Source organism: Typopeltis vanoorti, chromosome 10 (assembly GCF_054136105.1).
Source record: "Typopeltis vanoorti isolate ZY-2024b chromosome 10, IOZ_Tvanoo_1.0, whole genome shotgun sequence".
In the NCBI taxonomy this organism is placed as follows: Eukaryota; Metazoa; Arthropoda; class Arachnida; order Uropygi; family Thelyphonidae; genus Typopeltis; species Typopeltis vanoorti.
In genome coordinates, this window is record NC_143558.1 from 47,455,840 (window position 1) to 47,474,950 (window position 19,111).

The following is a 19,111-nucleotide window of genomic DNA, read 5'->3' on the forward strand; positions in this document are numbered from 1 at the left end:
GCCAGCAGAAAATTATATTTTGTAAGCACAAATTTATAGTGTTAAGAAAGAGGCTTAAATTGCACTGAAGGAAAAAGCAGCAGCAGTAATAGATACTTTTCTTTCTGTTAGCAAAATAAAGATACAGCATTTATTTAAATTCTAAGCAGACAATGATATATTGATCAATAACATGAAATATTAAAATTTAGCATTAAAAAGCATTAATTATAATAAAAAAAAAAAGCTTACTTGTCGATACTTGCCATCCACATCATTTCCCATGGACTCCTTCCTCCGATATATTCCTAAAAGTTTTAATAAGCAAAACTATTTTAAGAAATGAACACTAATCCAATAATAAGTTTAATAATTATTAATAAAAATTTGTTTTAATAAAGAGGAATCAACTAACAAAAAACTTGAAACAAAATCCGTGGATTAATATAAATCTAGCTTAGACCACAAAAAATCACTTTGATTCCAACCTTTAGCATGTATTTTTGTGTTAAAAAAAAGAAATGTATATAGCTATTACTGTTCTATATTTAAGTAACCAGATTAGGAAAATGGGATATGACAAACGTTTTGGCCACAGTTAAGAGTATTCAAATACATTAAGAAAGGTTGGAAAAAAAATCTCTTCCCTCCCCCCTCCTTCCCCTTATTTAAGAGCTGTACCGTTAGAATCAGCAGAAGTAAAGTATGCAAGCAATTATACATAAAAACACTAACATGTAATTATTTGGCATACTTAACAAGACTACTTCCCAAAACTGGAGAAATTTTGAGATGGCCATTCGTATTTAGGTTTCGTTTGATGAGCATAGTATTCTTTAGACATTTGTGATAGTAACTAGAAAAACTAACTTTTAAGGATTTTTAGTTATCCTCCAAAGAAACCTGTGACTGGAAGAAATTACATGCTAAGCATGAAATGACTGATCAGATTTGGTATCTTATAATCTTGATGTTCTTTTAAATGATTCTAAGTTGAGCTCACAGTTTGATCATAATAGACAGACCACACAAACAAGATACCTGATAGACTTCTACATGGGATTTAAGGGGTAGGAATCTGCTAGTCATATACTCCTCAAGTTAACCCATATCTATGCACCTTTTTTGTCTCAGATTTTGATATGCATTCCCTAATCTAGGTTCTCCTATTTTTTTTTCTCCTTCCAGATAAGACTAACTCATCTTTTTCATTATTCTAGTCTTCCAGTCTCTAATTCAGGTCCTATCTATCTATCTGTGTACCTCCAAGTACACAGATCTCAGTCCCTTAACCATTGACTATCCAATACCCTGCACTCAGACAACCTGTAGTGGACACACATTATATGCCCTGATATCTTGTTGGGCTTCACTGTGTGTGTGTGCAGGATGAAAACATGAATAATTCCAGGAGAATAATTCCACTTTCCCCTCTGTATTTAGACCTGCTAATTTACCCTTTGTTAAAAAAAAAAAAATCGTTTTATTTCAGAAGAATGTTTTTTGCATCAGCAACAAGAAAATTTACATCAGATTTTCTCCAACCAAAGGATTGTTTGGAGAAAATCATTTATCTAACTGTACTCTAGAGATGCTCCATCATGAACAGAAGATCAAGTTGGTCTTCAAAAAAATGCAGAAAGGAAGCTATCTCGTGAATGGATTGGAAAGTGATATGTAGATTTATAGAAAGTAAGAACCCGTTGATTTGTCATGAATGTATGAAGTGGAGATTCTACAGATGTCTTTTCAACCTCAATTGCAGAACAAAGACTAAAGATAATAAAGTTATTTATTATCTTCTCTATAGGTTGAGGATTTTAAATATTAGAGAGAGAGAAAAGCAAAAGAATATGAAATAACCTATCTGGGAATTAACAACGTATATAAAGTATATTAATTAAAGGCAACTTTAATGAATAACTTCTATATTTCGGCAATGTCACATTGCCATCTTAATGAACATAAAAATATGGTATGTGCACGCAGGCACTAACAAAAGCAAATGAGGAAGAGAGCAAGAAACTAATATGGTTCCTAAAGCCCTCTGGTGGGCTAATTTGGTTGTCTTGGCCATTGGGCTGAAGTTCTCATAATGTAGGTCTCCCAAATTTGGGGTAGTTTCATGCACCCAAATTTGTTGAGGATTGGAACGTTTTTTAGAGCTGCTGATGATTCCTTGAATAATCTTTCGTACTTAAACTTGCTGCAGTGTATTATTTAGTTTTCTTCCAATGAATTCTATGGTGGGTACCATAGAATTAACAATACATTTATATGCGTTGTTAATTCCGTAAGCTAATTACCAGTTATGCATGACCAACGTATAAGCCTTGCTACTAGAAATAACCTATGTACAAGAAATTTTCTGGTCTTCATGGTATCGTCCCAATTATACTCAAAGCTGTCCTATCAGAACATTTGAAAGCAAGTCTATATTTAACCCATACCAAAAAAAGAGATAAAAGTTTGCTGTCAAACTACCAACTCATTGCACTCAAGCCAGTCCTCTACAAAATGGGGTTCATCAATAATCCAACTTCTCTACTATCTTGAGGACACTGATTAATCAATGCCTACTAATATTGATTCTGCCACTCTAGATCTCCAGTGGGTCTCTTAAACTACATCAACTACCACCTGGACACATGCTCAGTAAATTAACATTATTTGGTCTACCTTCTATAACTGAGTAGCCAGCTTTTTTTCTGGTCAACTGCTGTGTGTCATGGTGCAATGAGTTGGTAGTTTGACAGCAAATTTTTATCTCTTTTTTGGTATGAGCTGAATATAGACTTGCTTTCAAATGTTCTTTAAGGACAGATGTTAGTTCTGGAGCACAGCTTTGAGTACAATTGGGATGATACCATGAAGACCAGAAAATTTCTTGTACATAGGTTATTTCATATTCTTTTGCTTTTCTCTCTCTAATATTTACAATTTTCAACCTATAGAAGAAGATAACTTTATTCTCTTTGAGCTTTGCCACTAATGCATGAGTAGCTCAGAGTTCTGTTCTATCATCTGCCTAATGTCTTCTATACGCAAATGACCCTCTATAACCATAAACCTACCCACTGTTTTGTCAATGACAGAATTCTGTTCCTCTTACTCATTTGATAAACCCTGCAGTGTGCAAACATCCCAAGCTTCAAGATCATCTGCAATCCTAAATACTTATCTCCATACCAATGGGTGAGAATAACCTAGTCATCTTCACTGCTACCAAAATGCAGTTTGCATTTTGTTCCACTCCCCCTCATAAAAATAAAAGTGATCTCAGCTTACCAACCTTTACCTCCAATAATACACAAATTTCAGATCAGATCTCTTCTTTGACTCACATATACCTCCATGCTAATGTTACTGATGTGATTGCCTTTCTTTTCCATAAACACAACACATCAGTAACTTTCTTAGCCTCAAAAAATGCTAGAGTCTGATTGCAAAACCATCCTTTTCTATTCTAGATGCTACTTTTCACCCATCTAGTTACTGATGCTGTACCAATCCGAAATCTGTTCACATGTTTGGAGTGGCACACCAAAAACCTCCCTAAAAATTCTTGCTGTTCGGAGGAAGATGACAGTTAACAGAATGATGCATCTCTCTCTCAATAACAACCAATATCTCAGACTGTTTCAGCTCTGTACCATTCATCATTTCTCCACTTTTCACTGGACTATAATGTTAAAATGCAAACAGCATCTGTCCAACATCCATTCACAGTCCAATTGCAAACCACTGAACCTGCTTCTTCTCTTCCTCTTTTATTCCATCTGCTTCTGTTCCCTGAAATAGCATTCTTTACAAAGTGTTTCCCAATAATAACCACTTCTACTTTTCAAGGAAAATGTCAATAGGCTTTTTCTTTCTCAACCCTCCCTACACCCTTATACACAGCCCTAATGTGCTATAGGTTCTGCCACCTCGTGTGTGTGTGTGTATGGGGGGGGGAAGGAAGTGATATATAAAAACCCAACAGCCTTCCTATATGAAATGTATATAAACAGCTCTAAGTTTGCTATGAAACTAGTGAGTAAACAGTAAATTCAGAACCACCTTCAGCTGCTGAAGGCATCTTGCTTGGTATTTAACTAAAAATGAATAAGATTCTGCCCTTCTAATGCCAGGCTAAAGGCTTCAAAATGCTATTTAATTTTTATTTATTTTTAAACTGCAGTTTTTCAAAAACAGTGAAAGTTATATATATGTGGCATATAGATTCAAAACAGTTGTCTAGTTAGTGAAACTTAAAAAAACATTAGTACATTATACCTGAAAAGTAAATGCAGTCCCAAATCATAATCAAACAATACTGAAGTAATTTTGAGAGAAAATTTGTGAATATTGAGGGAGTGTTGAGAGCAAGCAAGTTCTCTGTTGGCTTAAACAATTTTATGATTACAGAATATCTCTACTTATCGTTATAACATGGTTATATTTTATAATTGTTTTTATAATTTTACATTATCCTGTAATTTTTTAAAACTACTTTAACAATTTTTTTTTAACTTACTCAAGGTCATGATTCATTAACAAGCCTTTAAATGGTCCCCACAAGAAAAGATCAAATGGGTTCAAATCCCTTCAAGAAAACATACATATTTTCCACATAAAAATGTAGAAAATAGGATATTACATCTTGTACTATGTACCTAATCTGATCAAGTGTCACTTGCACAAAGTTTTGAGAGTTCAAAAACCACCATTGTATACAGTAACAGAAATGTCTGCTGAAATAAAATTATGTAAGTGGCTTGTGATATTATTATTATTATTATTACCCCAAGACTCATGGAGTCAAAGACTCATCAGGAAGGTCCTTTTATCACAACAAGCCACTTAGTTTTATTTCAGCAGGCATCTTTTATTTCAGCAAGCATTTAAGTCATTTCTCTTAGTAAATACATTAAGAAACACAAATAAGATTTGTGTTTCTTAATGTATTTACTAAGGATGGTGCTAATGCACAGTGAAAACATCTTATTTTCTCAAAACCAAGACAAAAATTCATTAATCTAGCAATCACTGTTTTATTATTTTTAGTACTAATAATATGACTACTAGTCCCAAAGCATTATCATACACACATTTATTTGATGACTACACTGGTGAAGAATAAATGGTTAACAGTTCATAGTATTTGATTTAAGGACTTGCACCATTTCTGAGAAGGTAACATTTCAACCATTATCGTGGTTTTCTTCAAAAGCAGTATATGATTGTAGATTAGAGATACAAGGTAAAAAAAATAAACCGTAACTGACATATTTGGCTGGCATCTAGTGATTACAAAAGAAAAGGTACAATTGAGAGACCTAATGAATTATCACACTCAATTAAAAGATTGTTTTTTAATACAAGGATGATACAGCTTCAATTTACAGCCTGTCTTGTAAATTATGGTAATTGTATATTCTGATAATCATAATAGTCTACCCTGTATTAGCATAATATGTAATGATACCACAATAAATAATCATCAGAGTATTATTACCATAATAAGTAATGATGTAGCATTTTTGTGTGATTTATATGCAAATGATTGATAACAATCAAAATAGGTATCAGATAGGTGTGGTGTCCCCTAGTATCACAGATAGTTAATGAAACATAGATACAGTGGTTTCCTGAAAATTACATCTGGTGTACATGGAGCCTAGATTGTGTATGTAGCTTACTACAGTGAAATATCAAAATCCTGTGCAGTTTGCTATTGTGTCTGGATCCTTTCCAGTATATCCTTATCACCATGAAAATCAGGGTACCAAATCTGTGCACAATAATCTATGAGGTCTGATCAAGCCCTCATATGGATTATTGTGCAGAACTTGTGTAATATGTATGACCTCTGAATTTCAGATCCTTGTCCACCACCACTACAAGGTCACATGGCTCCTTAACTTCCTCAAAAATTTCCCCACCAAGTGTATGCTTTGTATCCCATTGTTGCCTACCAAATTTCAGAATCCGACACTTTGCAACACTGAAATGACAGTTCCATACTGTTATCCACTTAAATCTGCTTGATTCCTCCTCACTCTCTACACTTTTGAATAATCTACAAAACAGTTGTGCATCACCAGTTAAACCCATCCTAATATTGTTAAATAACAACAGTCCCAAAACCCTTAGGCACACCACTAGCAATATTACTCTTCAAGGATACTGCACTCTTATACACAACTTGCTAATATCTATCTGAGAGCCAGTTGCCTGTCCAACTCACTATCTATCATCTAATCCCATCTGCATCAGTTTAGTTACCAGCTTGTAGTGTGGCAATCTATCAAAAGCCTTTGCAAAAGCTAAGTATACCCCTATATATGCATATCACTTGTCTAATACATTCGTCACCTTGTTATAGTGCATAAGCAAGTTGGTAAAACACAACCTCCCTTTAACAAACCCAAGCACAGAGAATAATGCTTCACTTCAATCCAGTTTTGTATCCTAGCTCTCACCAACCTCTCCAATACTTTAACTACAACTCCAGATATACAGATTGGCCTATAAGTTGTAACCTTATCACCATCTTTGTGAAGTGGAACAATTTTACCTTCCTTTCACTCCTTTTGGGACTTGTGCTGTTGCAAGACTCTTAGCATCAGCCTGGCCTACCTGTTTGACAACTCTCTGGAACATTCCTTTAAATCATGGTGATATATCATAAGTTCTGTCTTAAAGACTTCTAGCTTAGTTGACTCTTCATATACTTCTTTCTCGCTCACCAGTAAGTCTTCTCTCATTTCATTCTCTACACTTCAGCTTCTGATTTCACATGTGGATGAAACATTGTGATGAACTGCTCAATAAACCTTGACTATGTCATCCGCAGCAGTTACTAATTGTTCTTCTTTCTACCTGCCACATATCAAGAAAATTTGCTAATTTCTGCTCGTACTGCACTTTTGCTGTCCTTACCGAGTCACTCTTCTTGCCTGCTCTTTATACTCTTCATGCAATTGATTATTATTATTATTATGTAATACCTCCAGGGAGTCAAAATAATCATCGAGGGAGAGTGTGCCAACAGCATCGAACGATTGATTCCCTTCTAACTACTAACCGTGCTCAAACTTGCTTAACTTTTTGCGAGAGCCATTAGTAGCAGAAACTCTACCAATCGACCAACCTTTACAATTATTCATCTTGTGCTGTCTCCAAAGTGCCTTCTTCAAATTTCACCTACCTTATTCAGTCTTTTGACCTTTGGAATACATTCACATATTCATGTTGTTAAGTATCTCTTTGTCAGTCCCCAAGCAGTGTTTATTTCTTTTCTGCTCAGTCCTTCCTGAAGATAGGATGAAAGTGATGTTGATATGGTCATTCCATGATAGGTCTGTAATGCTCCTTATGAGAATAGATTGAAGTTTTGTGGGTATTTATGGGATTAAAATAGAAAAAAAAAAATTCTATACATGACAGGGAGAGAACAAGGGGTCACCATCACCCCTGAAATTGTGTAAAGATATAGCAAGGACATGAGTACTAGATTTTTTATTTTATTTTTGCATGGAGAGTGGTGAATGGGTGGAATGAGGTTATCAGAGTTGATCATGAGCAATTTATTGATGAATAAGTTCAAACAGAAGTGCAATAAGTATTGTGTGAATAATGGGTAGTGTAGACCTCCCATGATGAGTCTTTGTCTTCAAGGAGATGCCTGAGAAAATAATAATAATAAATCCTGTGATGTGTTTCAAAGGCAAGAGTTCTTTGCATACATGCAAAGAACTCATGCCTTTTATTCCTTCCTCCTCTCAAATTGAAAGAATATCGCCTGTTTATCCAATGCATTGGATAAAAATAGAAGCTAAATATATTCTAGTATATACAGAGATGCTTCATTGACTAGTCATACTCATGATACTATACAGGCCTTTAGATAACCTATTGTGTGGGAGGTCATGCATTAGAAGCTAAATATATTCAGATGCTTCACTGACTATTCATACTCATTATCCTGTACAGGACTTCAGATCCCTATTGTATAAAGCATTACAGCTTCAATTCAAGGTGTGCTAATTCATCATATATCTCAACTGTATTTTTGCTTTACTAGTTTTGAAGTTTTATTTTTAATCGCTAGGTGTTGGTCAACTAGGTATGTGGTTATGCACTTTTTTCTTTAAGAAAACAATACATACTTTGTATTGTTGTCTTACCTGTTTAGCATAATGGTTGAAATGTTAAGTAAAATGTTAAATTAATAAAGTTATTAACTGAAACAGTACAAGAATCGTTCAATCAGTGCAATTGATGACCAGATTTAAAGGTTCGGTGCAAAGACAGTCAAAATATACACAAAAAGCAAGCAACTTTACAATTTTAGCAGTGATATCAAAGCAGCGCATTACTCACCATGCCTGTCATGCTCTCCATCAGATGATACATGCCACCCTTCATCTGAATCTTCATGAACTGGAGCCCTTATTGCATTAGGAGGTGGTGGATTGTGTGGGAGGGGTGGTGGGACAGTGTTGGGGGATGATGGGATATCTGAGGATGCAACAAAATATAACATACAGCCAAGCCAACAAAAACAAAACAAAAAAAGAAAAAAAAGAAATGCAGACTGAACACATGCAGCAAAGTTCCAAATTAAAATATATTCATTATGCTCAATACATACCATTTGGAATATGAGCAAACATAAACATTTGTCTGTAAAAATGTGGGTTCATAATGTGTTTTAAAGATATTTAAAACACATTATGAACACCTTAATCAAATTATCTATATTATTTACATAATATAGGTAATATGATTAAGTTCATTATTCATAAGTGACAGTTTACTCATCTAGCTGCTCTAATATCTCAAGGATCAGTTTGTAGTCATAACTGTGCATTATAATTGAAGTTGTATCCAAACTTAAAATACACAAAAGAACCATGCTTTTCATTTTTATTATCTAATAATTTGATAAATTATTCAACCACTGTAGATGCTAGTTCTCCCATGTGATTTGGTATGTCGGGATTATTACAAAAATTTATTTTGTTTTTTTATTATTATTATTTCTTCTAAATAAGTTAATGAATCTACATAACTTAAAATTGAATTATCAATTGATTTATCATAATAATATTCACAAAAATGGTCTGACAAAGTGTTAGCAAGAACTGATATTTCAATTCTTTTTGTCAGAATTCTAATGTCTGTGATCTCTAGTCTTCTGATGAACTGTTTTATTTCTAACCCAACACACAGATCTATAAATTAAAATTGGTTTATAAGACAATGTTCAAACCAATTTTAATTGGTTGCTGTTTTTTTTAATGATATTATCTCAAAGCACCATATAAGGACAAAATAAGCTATGAACTTATTAAGCTGTTGATATTTTACTGAATTCAAATCCATTTTCTCAGCGCATAAAAGCATATGTCAGAAAACGAGGCACTACATTACAAGAGCTGAAGTCCTAGTAAGCAGACTTTTAACTATTTCCAATATCATTTTGAACTGTTTCCTAGTTACTTGAATGTAGTGTCTTGTGGCTTCTGAAAGGTTGATGTACTCCAGGGATGCAGTTTTGAATCAAGTGAAATATCAGCAGCTTAATACTTCCTTAAATTAAACTTGCCAAGAAATTATATTCTTGTTTAATCCTTTATCCAAGTATAAGCAAACAAAGTTTGTGCATGACATATCTTCAAGATTAGGCTACTTGTATACAGAGGCTGATAACTTTACATTATTGCCTTAGTATTCCATAATGCAAAACACAATTTTTTTTTTCTTCTAGAAATGCATAATGTTATGCATTAAGGGAGGACCACTACCCTCTACCCAGACTGGTTTTGACCTTTATTGAGGTTCTATTAAAGTGCAAGGGGGGGGGGGAGCAATCACATATCCAAAAACTCTGAGTGATGTACAAGAATACTCTAATCTCACTGAGTGACCTGAAAGGATCACTCCTGACTTGTATCACTTCAGGAGAGGAAACTCAGCAAAGGCAAAACCTACCACTGAGCTGAGCTGAACCACTCTACTACAGAGAAAGCAAGCCTGCCATTAATGGGACTCTGAAGATATAGCAAGGTTACGGTTAATAGTTAACACTTCTCACAGAATGGACTCAATCTTTGGTTCTTTATTCCTTTATCGGTTTCTGAAAGAAAAAATGCAAATTAAGTTTGTTTAGTGAGTCTGGCTTGCCCACTGTGGGCTGATTAGCAGCACATTTCTTCATGTGTCTTGAAGATGTGTTTGTCATAGTCCACTGCCTGGCAGCTTAATGGGGTTAGAGTGGATGGCTGCATTTGCAAAAATGTTTGGGCCATTTTGCATAAGGAGGTTGCAGTATCTGGAATATTGGCTTCTTGATGAAGCTTTGCATTCCCCATGAACCACGGAGCATTGAACACCATGCAGATGTACTTGTTTTGTATGATTTGTATTTTTTTGAGTTTGAGTCTGCCATGTGTCCCCCAGATTGGTGATCCATATATCAGTATAGGTTTCATTATTGTTTCATTATTTGTATAGGAGTAGCTTGATTTCTGTGCCTGGCCAACTACATCAATTCAATAATGGGTAAAATTGTCCTATTTATTTGTTTACGTTTTGAGCAGGCATAATCTATATGGAATGAAAAGTAGAGTCCTTTGTCTAGCTGTATCCCTATGTAGTTGGCGACTGACTGCCAGGGGATGAGAGTGTCAAGCATGATTGCCTTCAGGGTGTGCCTGTTTCCTTGTGAAGATGACAGCGACACTTTTGTCTGTGTTGACATTGATGTGCCGTCTCCTAACCAAAGTTCTAATTCTGGGATAACGGTCTATGGCTTTTTGGTTACCAGTCTCAGCCTTAAGGATTGGGCCAGTAGTGCAGTTTCGTCAGTGTATAGAGTCACTGTTGTGGTGGCTGTGTGGTGGACGTCAGCCATATAGATGACAAAGAGCAAAGGTGACAGTAGGGAACTCTGGGAAACTCCTGCATTCAGATGATCTGATTCCCTGTAGTTTCACACAAAGCTTCCAATATTCCAGATAGGAACCGATAAAGCTCGTCAGGCCTAATGAGAGTTTGATGTCAATTAGTTTATCGAGTAGTCCTCTATGCAAAACCTTGTTGAATATGCAATGTCAAGAAAGATGGCACTAGTGTGCTGTTTCCAGTTGTATCCCACACTAATTTGTTGTACAGTGGAGTGATTCTTGTGGAAGCCAAACTACTTATCGAATATGAGTTTTTTTCCCTCATGATTTTTTGAAATCTTTTCTGTATCACTCATTCAGCAATCTTTCCTAAGTAGGAGAGCAGGCTAATTGAACAGTAGTTCTGAAGGAGCCACTTTGATTTCTCTGGCTTCAGGATTAAGATCATGTCAGCCTCTTTCCAGCATGGTAGAAAATAGTGAAATCTTAGCATTGCATTAATGATTGCTACATGTGCATAATGGCTTTGTAAAGTAGTTGGATATATTAAGAAAAAGTCCTTTTTAGGATATCCAGGGTAACAAATGGCAATGCTGTAGCCAATGAAGTTTTAACTGAGGCTCGGCTATTGCCGTTACCCAGCCATGACTAGAGCTTTTAGCTCAATAACACCCCATCCACACAGATTAAGCTTGAATTAATTCAGAAGTCATATATTTCCCATATATGAGCAGTAAATTGGTGTATCATTTATAACTAAAATACTCTGAATCAGAGATAAAGGTAAATTTTTTCCCCTTCATTACAAATTAAATTAAACTTGCTAAGAAATTATCTTTGTGTTTAATCCTTTATCCTAGTTTAAGCAAACAAAGTTTGCACATGAAGAATCTTCACGACCAGGAGGCTATTTGTTAAAGAATAAGTAATACCTCACCTTATGATGCTTTGCTTTATGACAATTTGTTCAGATGACACTTTTCAGTTATGACCAGATAATCTCACATCAATTGCATTTAGTATCCCATAATGCAAAGTACACTTCCATAATGCTATATATAAGTAGCCTAGTCGTAAAGATACTTCATGTGAAAACTTTGGTTACACTTGGATAATGGATTAACTAAGAATATAAGTTCTTTGCAAGTTTAATTTAATTTGTAAACAAGTGAAAAATATTTTTATAATAATTCCTTAGTTTTCATGTGGTGATGTGAGGTAATACCATTAAAGATATTTAATGATTGCCTTCAGGGTGTGCCTGTTTCCTTGTGAAGAGGACAGCGACACTTTTGTCTGTGTGTTGACATTGATGTGCCATCTCCTAAACCAAAGTTCTAATTCTGAGATAACAGTCTATAGCTTTTTTGGTTACCAGTCTCAGCCTTAGGGATTGGGCCAGTAGTGCAGTTTCGTCAGTGTATAGTCATTGTTGTGGTGGCTGTGTGTGGGGTAATACCCCACCTTATGATGCTTTGCTTTATGACAATCTGTTCATATGACACTTTTCAATTACGACCAGTGCCCATGTGTATATGACACTGCATTCACTAATATGGCAGTTTTAGTGACATGATGTTCCTATGACTCAACCAATGCACATTTTTGTGAACTGTTTATTTTATTTTTAATTAATTAATTTGTTTTTACCGCTACAAAAGATCAGGCTCAGCAGGTTAATCAGTTTCAAATAGTATGGCTTTTGGGATATCAGCAGATTATTGAGGAGAGTGAAAGACAATGGTGTGGTAGGAAGGGTAGTTTGTGTGTTGCTATATATATAAAAATCAAAATAATAACAAAAATCATACATGAAACATTTGTTAGAAGTATACAATTTAATAAATAAGTAAGATAACATAAAATTAGTGTAGAAAAACAAATGAAGGGTGCAGGGGAAAAACAACTTCAGTCCACAATATTGACTTGCGAAAAAAACGTAATTAAATCCTTGTTGTCAAAATGCAAGTAAATAGCATAACAAAATAAAAAAATAATAGATATGGTACATTCATGTATATTAAGCATAATTAATTTAAATAGTACTTAAAAATTAAAAAAACAAATGGCAAATAATGGCCTGAAGGCCAAATTGGACTGAAGTTGTTTTTCCCCTGTACCCTTCAAATGTAAAAGATGCATATAAAACAGATGTAAAAAGTATAAAAAATATTAAAATTCTTAAAATGCACATAAATCTGAGGTTTTTTAAAAACATATTTACAAAAACTTAAACTAAAAAGTATATACTTTATATAAGGTGGTAAAGATTAATGCTCTGTAAAACTTAAAAACAATGGTGACAGTTGATGAGCCTGATAAAACCTGCCTAAGTGTGTGTGTAGGGCTCAGACAGATTATAAGGCTAAAATAATGACTGCACTTGTTTGCAAAATAAGGGCAGTTGATCAGAATATGAGTGATAGATTATTTTTTTTTTATTGCTGGTGGATCGATATAGAAGTAAACTGGATCTAGGATTACTTTTGGCTCTGATGCCTGATGTATCTTGCTTGGGCTTGAGCTCATTTGAAAGCAATTAGATTTTTTGTTGTGGGTATCTACAGAAAATACCCAAGCTTTCTTCTGGGATTTTTGGGTTATGTGCAATCATCATTCCATCATGAATTAGGAAAATGTGGGAACCAACTAGATGGTTTAGCAACTGACGTTATAGTTGCTGCTATAATACACTCTGTTACATGTTGCATTGCATCATTGATAGGAGATGATCTGACTGTCAGAATCAAAAACTGCTAATGAGGGGTGGATCAGTCAGTGTGTCCAATTTTCCACCATGATGTAATACATGTTGCCCATGTAAAAAAGTGGATATCACAGCAAAGCAATCGCTCCCAAATAGCTTGTCATCAGTTTCCCACTTAAACAATGGGTGAGCAGATTAGTTAAGTTGATGTCAGTGAATGTTTGGGCAGGCATATGGAAGAAATATTGCTTCCCGTGTTTAAGAGGGAATATTATTGTTGTTATTGAGCATATACTCAACTTTTCCTGTGATGTTTGTTTGGGTGCTACTCCACAGAGTGTTATGTCTATTTAAATCCCCCATTAAAAGTAAAGGAGATGGTAACTGTGATATGACATCATCAAGATGATCTTCAGAAAAGTCTGCAACAGAAGGGAAGTAAATAGCATACTGTTATTATATTTCCAACTGAGAGTCTTACAGTAACTGCTTCTCTGCTGGTGTTAATTTGGATTTGTTGGAAGAGGGGTATGGTTGCCTACAAGGATGATGACTCCTCCTTGAGCAGGTCCATCTGTCCTGTCCTTATGAATAATGGTAACATTACAGAAAGCCAGATCATCACTTAGTTTCAGGTATTTCTCCTGCAAGCAGAAGCATATTGGTTTATACTTCTGCAATAGAGCCTTGATGTTGTCAGAATCCACAATTCCATTGTAGAAAATGTTTCCATTATTTCTTTTTTGGTGATATCATCTGACTTCCTACAATGAGTGGGAATATTTATAATTCATATTTTGTTTTCATTAGTCTTCAATTTTTTCTTTTTTGAGAATTGTAAATGGCTGATATCTATCATTTCTTCTTCTGGAAAAATATTCAAGACATTGTCAAATTCCACTGCCTCTAGTGCACTCAGTGTATTGATTGCTTTATCTTCCTAAAGAAGAGCAGAGGTACCCATGCTATCTGCTGATGGGCTATCTAATAAAGGGTCTGGAGGCATATCTTTGATTCTCTTTGGTGCATGTTCCAATTTATTTTTTTTTTATAAACCAATTTTCATGTAGTAGGACCTTTTTTTTTTGTTGTTTTTGTTTTATATCTTGACGAGTGAGTCCATAAAGATTTCTTTCATTCACTCATAGGAAATAGCAAACAAATCATATCTTTCAGGGATGCTGTAGTGGTGAGAAGGTGGGATTGACATCACTGTCAAACCTTCTCAGCATAAAAGGGTTTAAGCTGATGTTGTTGCTACTATTATAGCATACTGCCTCTTAGCCTCTAGGTGTATGATGCATTGCTCTCTTTTTAACTTTTGTATCTCCTTTTTTGTCCTTCTGCCTTGGGTATGCTCGGGAGTATGCCAGGTGGTCTCCCTTACAGCGAGCATTTTGGTGTTTTGCTCTTGCAGTCTTTATTTTCATGTTTTTTTATTGTCACATTAGGCACAGACAGCAGAGCCATGACACGCAATTTGAGAAGGACCATATTTCTGACATTTGAAACACCATAAGGGGTTTGGATATAGAGCTATACTGGACAGCTGAGATATCCTACTTTGTCAGATGTTGGTGGTTTTGGTTTGTTAAAGGTAAGGATGATGTTTCTAGTGGGAACTAGATACCCATCCTTATGTACCACTATTCTTTTTATGGCTGTCACTCCTTAGTTGCTGTATTTGGAACATCTCTTCTTCAAGATACAACTCAGATATTATACCTCTAGAAAGTGAGGGAGTTAACTGTAATCGGTACTACTCCCCCAATAGATGTGGCATGGAGTAATTTTTCTGATTGTGCTACTGTAGTCGCTTCAATAAGGATCTGAGCCCAGTTACTTTACATTTTTTAGCAATCCTGCCAACCCTTCTGAATAAAGAAGAGTGACATTTTTCCAACTGGAAGTTTATCTGTTGAGTGCATGATTAGGAACAGTGGTATATTTATTGCAGCATCTGATGTTTTATGTTTCTTACTTTCTTTTCCTCCTAATGATTCTATGGTTTCTGTATCTCATTGGGGCTGGTGAGGTCCCCCATGAAAAACAAGAGGATGAAGAAATATTCATTGTCAGGAGAAGCTGGATTCAGCAACAGAGTTCACCACCCACCATGGAGCCACATATGGATGCCTACAGACTGGTAAGCAATGATTACACTCGGAAGTGCAATGCCAGGGCTACTCCAGACACTATATAAGCACCACAGAAAGCCCTGTCATCAGACCATAGGGAAGGAGACTTACTGCAATATCCTTTACCCTTGCATGCAAAGTCCACTATCTGATTGATCTTGGCTGGGTCATCCAGGATTGCCCATCTTGCCAAAGCAGTGCAAGACTACCAGGATCCCCTTTTCCATATGTCAACAGATTGTACCGCACTGCAAACATGGCAGAAAGGCATTATATCCAACTGATGGTTATATAATTTTTGTTCTAGATGTTTAACAGAACTTCCCCCCCCTCCTCACAATTTCCTTCAGGAAGTTGATATTTGAATAGATTTTTGACTTGGACAAAGGAGTGGGGTTGTAGCTTTAATATTAATAAGTGCAAGGTGTTGCATTTTGGACTGCAGAAATATAAAACTGTGTACTATTTTGATAGTGTTATACTGCAGGAAGTGGATGAAATTCGAGATTTGAGAGTGATGGGGGACAGTAGACTGAAGTTTAGAGGGCATATTGCAAGTGCTGCAAAGACTGCACACTGCAGTGCCATTATGATAAGAAGTACACTAACATGTAGGGTTAAGGAGGTGGCTGTGCCACTGTATAAAGCACTGGTCAGACCACACTTGGAGTATTGTGCTTAGATTTGGTCACCTGGTTTTCAGTGTGATGTGGAAACATTGGAGAGGATCCAGATACGAGTGACCAAGACAATATCAGAACTCTGATACTGCATGGATTGCAGAGTTTGGTGGAGAGGAGGTAAAGAGATGATTAACCCAATAAAATCCTCTCACTAACTTAAATGTCTCTATGTTAGTGAGAGGATTTTATTGGGTTAATCCAGGGGGATATTTGGAGAGGATCTTATAAAAAGAGTAGAAGGTGAGAGGAGAAGAACTAGAGGCTATCCCCAGGGCCAGTTTTATCATTAGGCGAACCTAGGTGATTGCCTAGGGGTGCTAAGACTTCGGGTATGTGTAGGTGTACGTATGCTTGTGTATGACAAAATATATATAGAGAGACGATGTATAGGGGTGCATAAATTTTCTTTGCCTAGGGGCATCAGATACTCTTGGACTGGCCCTGGCTATCCCTGGAAGTTATGTAACAGTTTGGTGAAGAGTAGATTTTTTATATGGAGAATTGTGAATGAATGGAGCACATTACTAGAATATGTTGTTAATGCAGGGAGTGTTAAGGATTTTAAGATTCGGTATGATAAATATGTTGTCAGTAGAATGAACTTCCCAAGATGAGTCTGCCAGCTCCATGGAAGGTATAATAATAATATTCAAGACAGTCCTTTATTAAATTCACTGATTTGGTGTTTATTGCATTTAGAGACATTTCAGACTATGCACAACAAAATAATTATGACGATGATAATATATATTTTTGTACTTTGAATGCTGGCTTGGTTCAGCTTGCTTAAACAGCAACATACAAAGTAAGACTATTAAATAATGTGTTTTATCTATTTAATTATAATATAGCAATTTATGCAAAGTTATGTATATGGATAGAATACTTTGCACTTAGTAAGTAAAATAAATAATTTAAATACCATAAATAAATAAACTTTTCATCAATATCTTTCAGACATTCTTTAGGCCATAAAAATACAAATTCTTTTTCTAAACTCATGCAAGCAATGATAAAACTTGTAAAACATTTCTTTTCTTTCTTCTTCATCAGCTGCTCCCACATAAGTGGGGTCACTGTTGATGATGAGTCTCCTCTACATCCTCCTGTCTTGGGTTGTCACCACATCCAAGTTCTTCATCCTCAAGTCCTCTTCTACCAGCTCCCTCCATCGCGTCCTCCTTCCTTGCACATCCATCTGCATGACCCTTCTTCCCACATATTCGTCCTCCCTCCTCATCACATGACCAAACCATCTCAACCTTGCCTCCTGTATCTTTGCTCCAAAGTTCGTAACTTTCACTGTTCCCCTCACATAGTCATTTCTCAGACGACCCTTTCTGGTCACACCACACATAAGCATTCTCATCTCTGCTACTTCCATCCTGCTGATGTTATTTTTCTTCAGGGCCACAGTTTCTATAGCATACGTCATAGCTGGCCTCACTACTGTGCTATAGATTTTGCCTTTCAGATTGATCGGCACCCTCTTATTGCATAACACTCCAGCCATTTTTCCCTCTAGTTCCTCCAACCTGCTTGTATCCTGCATCCCACTTCCTTCTCAGCTCCTCCATCTTCTTCCACTGTTGAACCTAAGTATCTAAAGTCCCTCACCTTCCTGATGACATTTCCTTCCAGCTCCAGATCTGTCTCCTGGCCGCCGCCTACTGTGCAACACATATACTCTGTCTTACTTCTGCTCAGTCTCATACCCCTCTCTTCCAGTACTTTTCTCCATCTTTCCAGTTTAGTTCTTGCTTCTTCTCTTGAATCTGCACACAGCAAGATGTCATCTGCATACAACATTGTCCAAGGCGCATCTTCACTCACCTCCTCCATCACCACCTCCATAATAATGTTAAACAGAAACGGACTTAATGCTGACCCTTGATGCAAGCCAACTTTTACTTGAAAACTTTCTGTCTGTCCCAGACAGGTCTGAACACTTGTCTTCACATTTCTGTACCTCTCCTGCACCAACCTGACATATTTCTCCGGAACCTTCTTCTCCCTCAGACACCTCCAGACTTCTTGCCTTGGCACTCTATCGTATGCTTTCTCCAGATCAATGAATGCCAGATGTAGTTCTCGTTGTTTCTCTCGAAACTTTTCCATCATCTGCTGTAACCCAAAGATAGCATCTGTTGTTGATCTACCAGGCATGAAGCCAAATTGTTCCTTTGCAATCTCCACTTCCTTCCTCAATCTTCCATCAAGAACCCTTTCTAGGATTTTCATTGTGTGGGACATCAACTTTATTCCTCTGTAATTTTTACAGTCTTGTGCATCCCCTTTACCCTTGTAGATGGGGACAAGAGTACTCTCCCTCCATTCCTCGGGTATATTTTCCTGTTGGCAAACTTTCATGAACAGGTCCCACAGCAGGTCAATTCCCTCTTCCCCAGTGCCTTCCATGCCTCCATTAGAATCCTGTCGGGGGCCCACCGATTTTCCATTCCTCATCCTCTTCATGGCCTCCGTCACTTCCACTCTACTGATGTTCTGCACCATCCCCTCAGAAGGCTGCCCATCTTCTCTGCGAGTCCTTGCATTTTCCTCATTCAAAAGCCCCTCAAAGTAATGTCCACATCCCTCCATAATACTCTTCCTTCAGCGTCTTTGATCTGCCTCACATGTAAGATGTCCTTTGCTGCTTTATTTCTACATTTCGCTAGTTGGTAAATTTTTCTCTGTCCTTCCTTT

At 36.3% G+C, this 19,111-nt stretch overlaps 1 protein-coding gene across 1 annotated transcript in view; it reads right to left on the bottom strand.

The window, feature by feature from the left end:
• Positions 1–19,111, bottom strand: part of kst (spectrin beta chain, non-erythrocytic 5 kst) — a 687,893-nt gene that overhangs the window by 15,768 nt on the left and 653,014 nt on the right. The window contains exons 78-79 of the mRNA XM_090398802.1: positions 8,350–8,487; positions 232–287 (exon numbers count right to left, since the gene is read on the bottom strand). Of these exons, the coding sequence (XP_090254928.1) occupies positions 232–287; positions 8,350–8,487 (194 nt within the window). The remainder of the gene's footprint in view (positions 1–231; positions 288–8,349; positions 8,488–19,111) is intronic.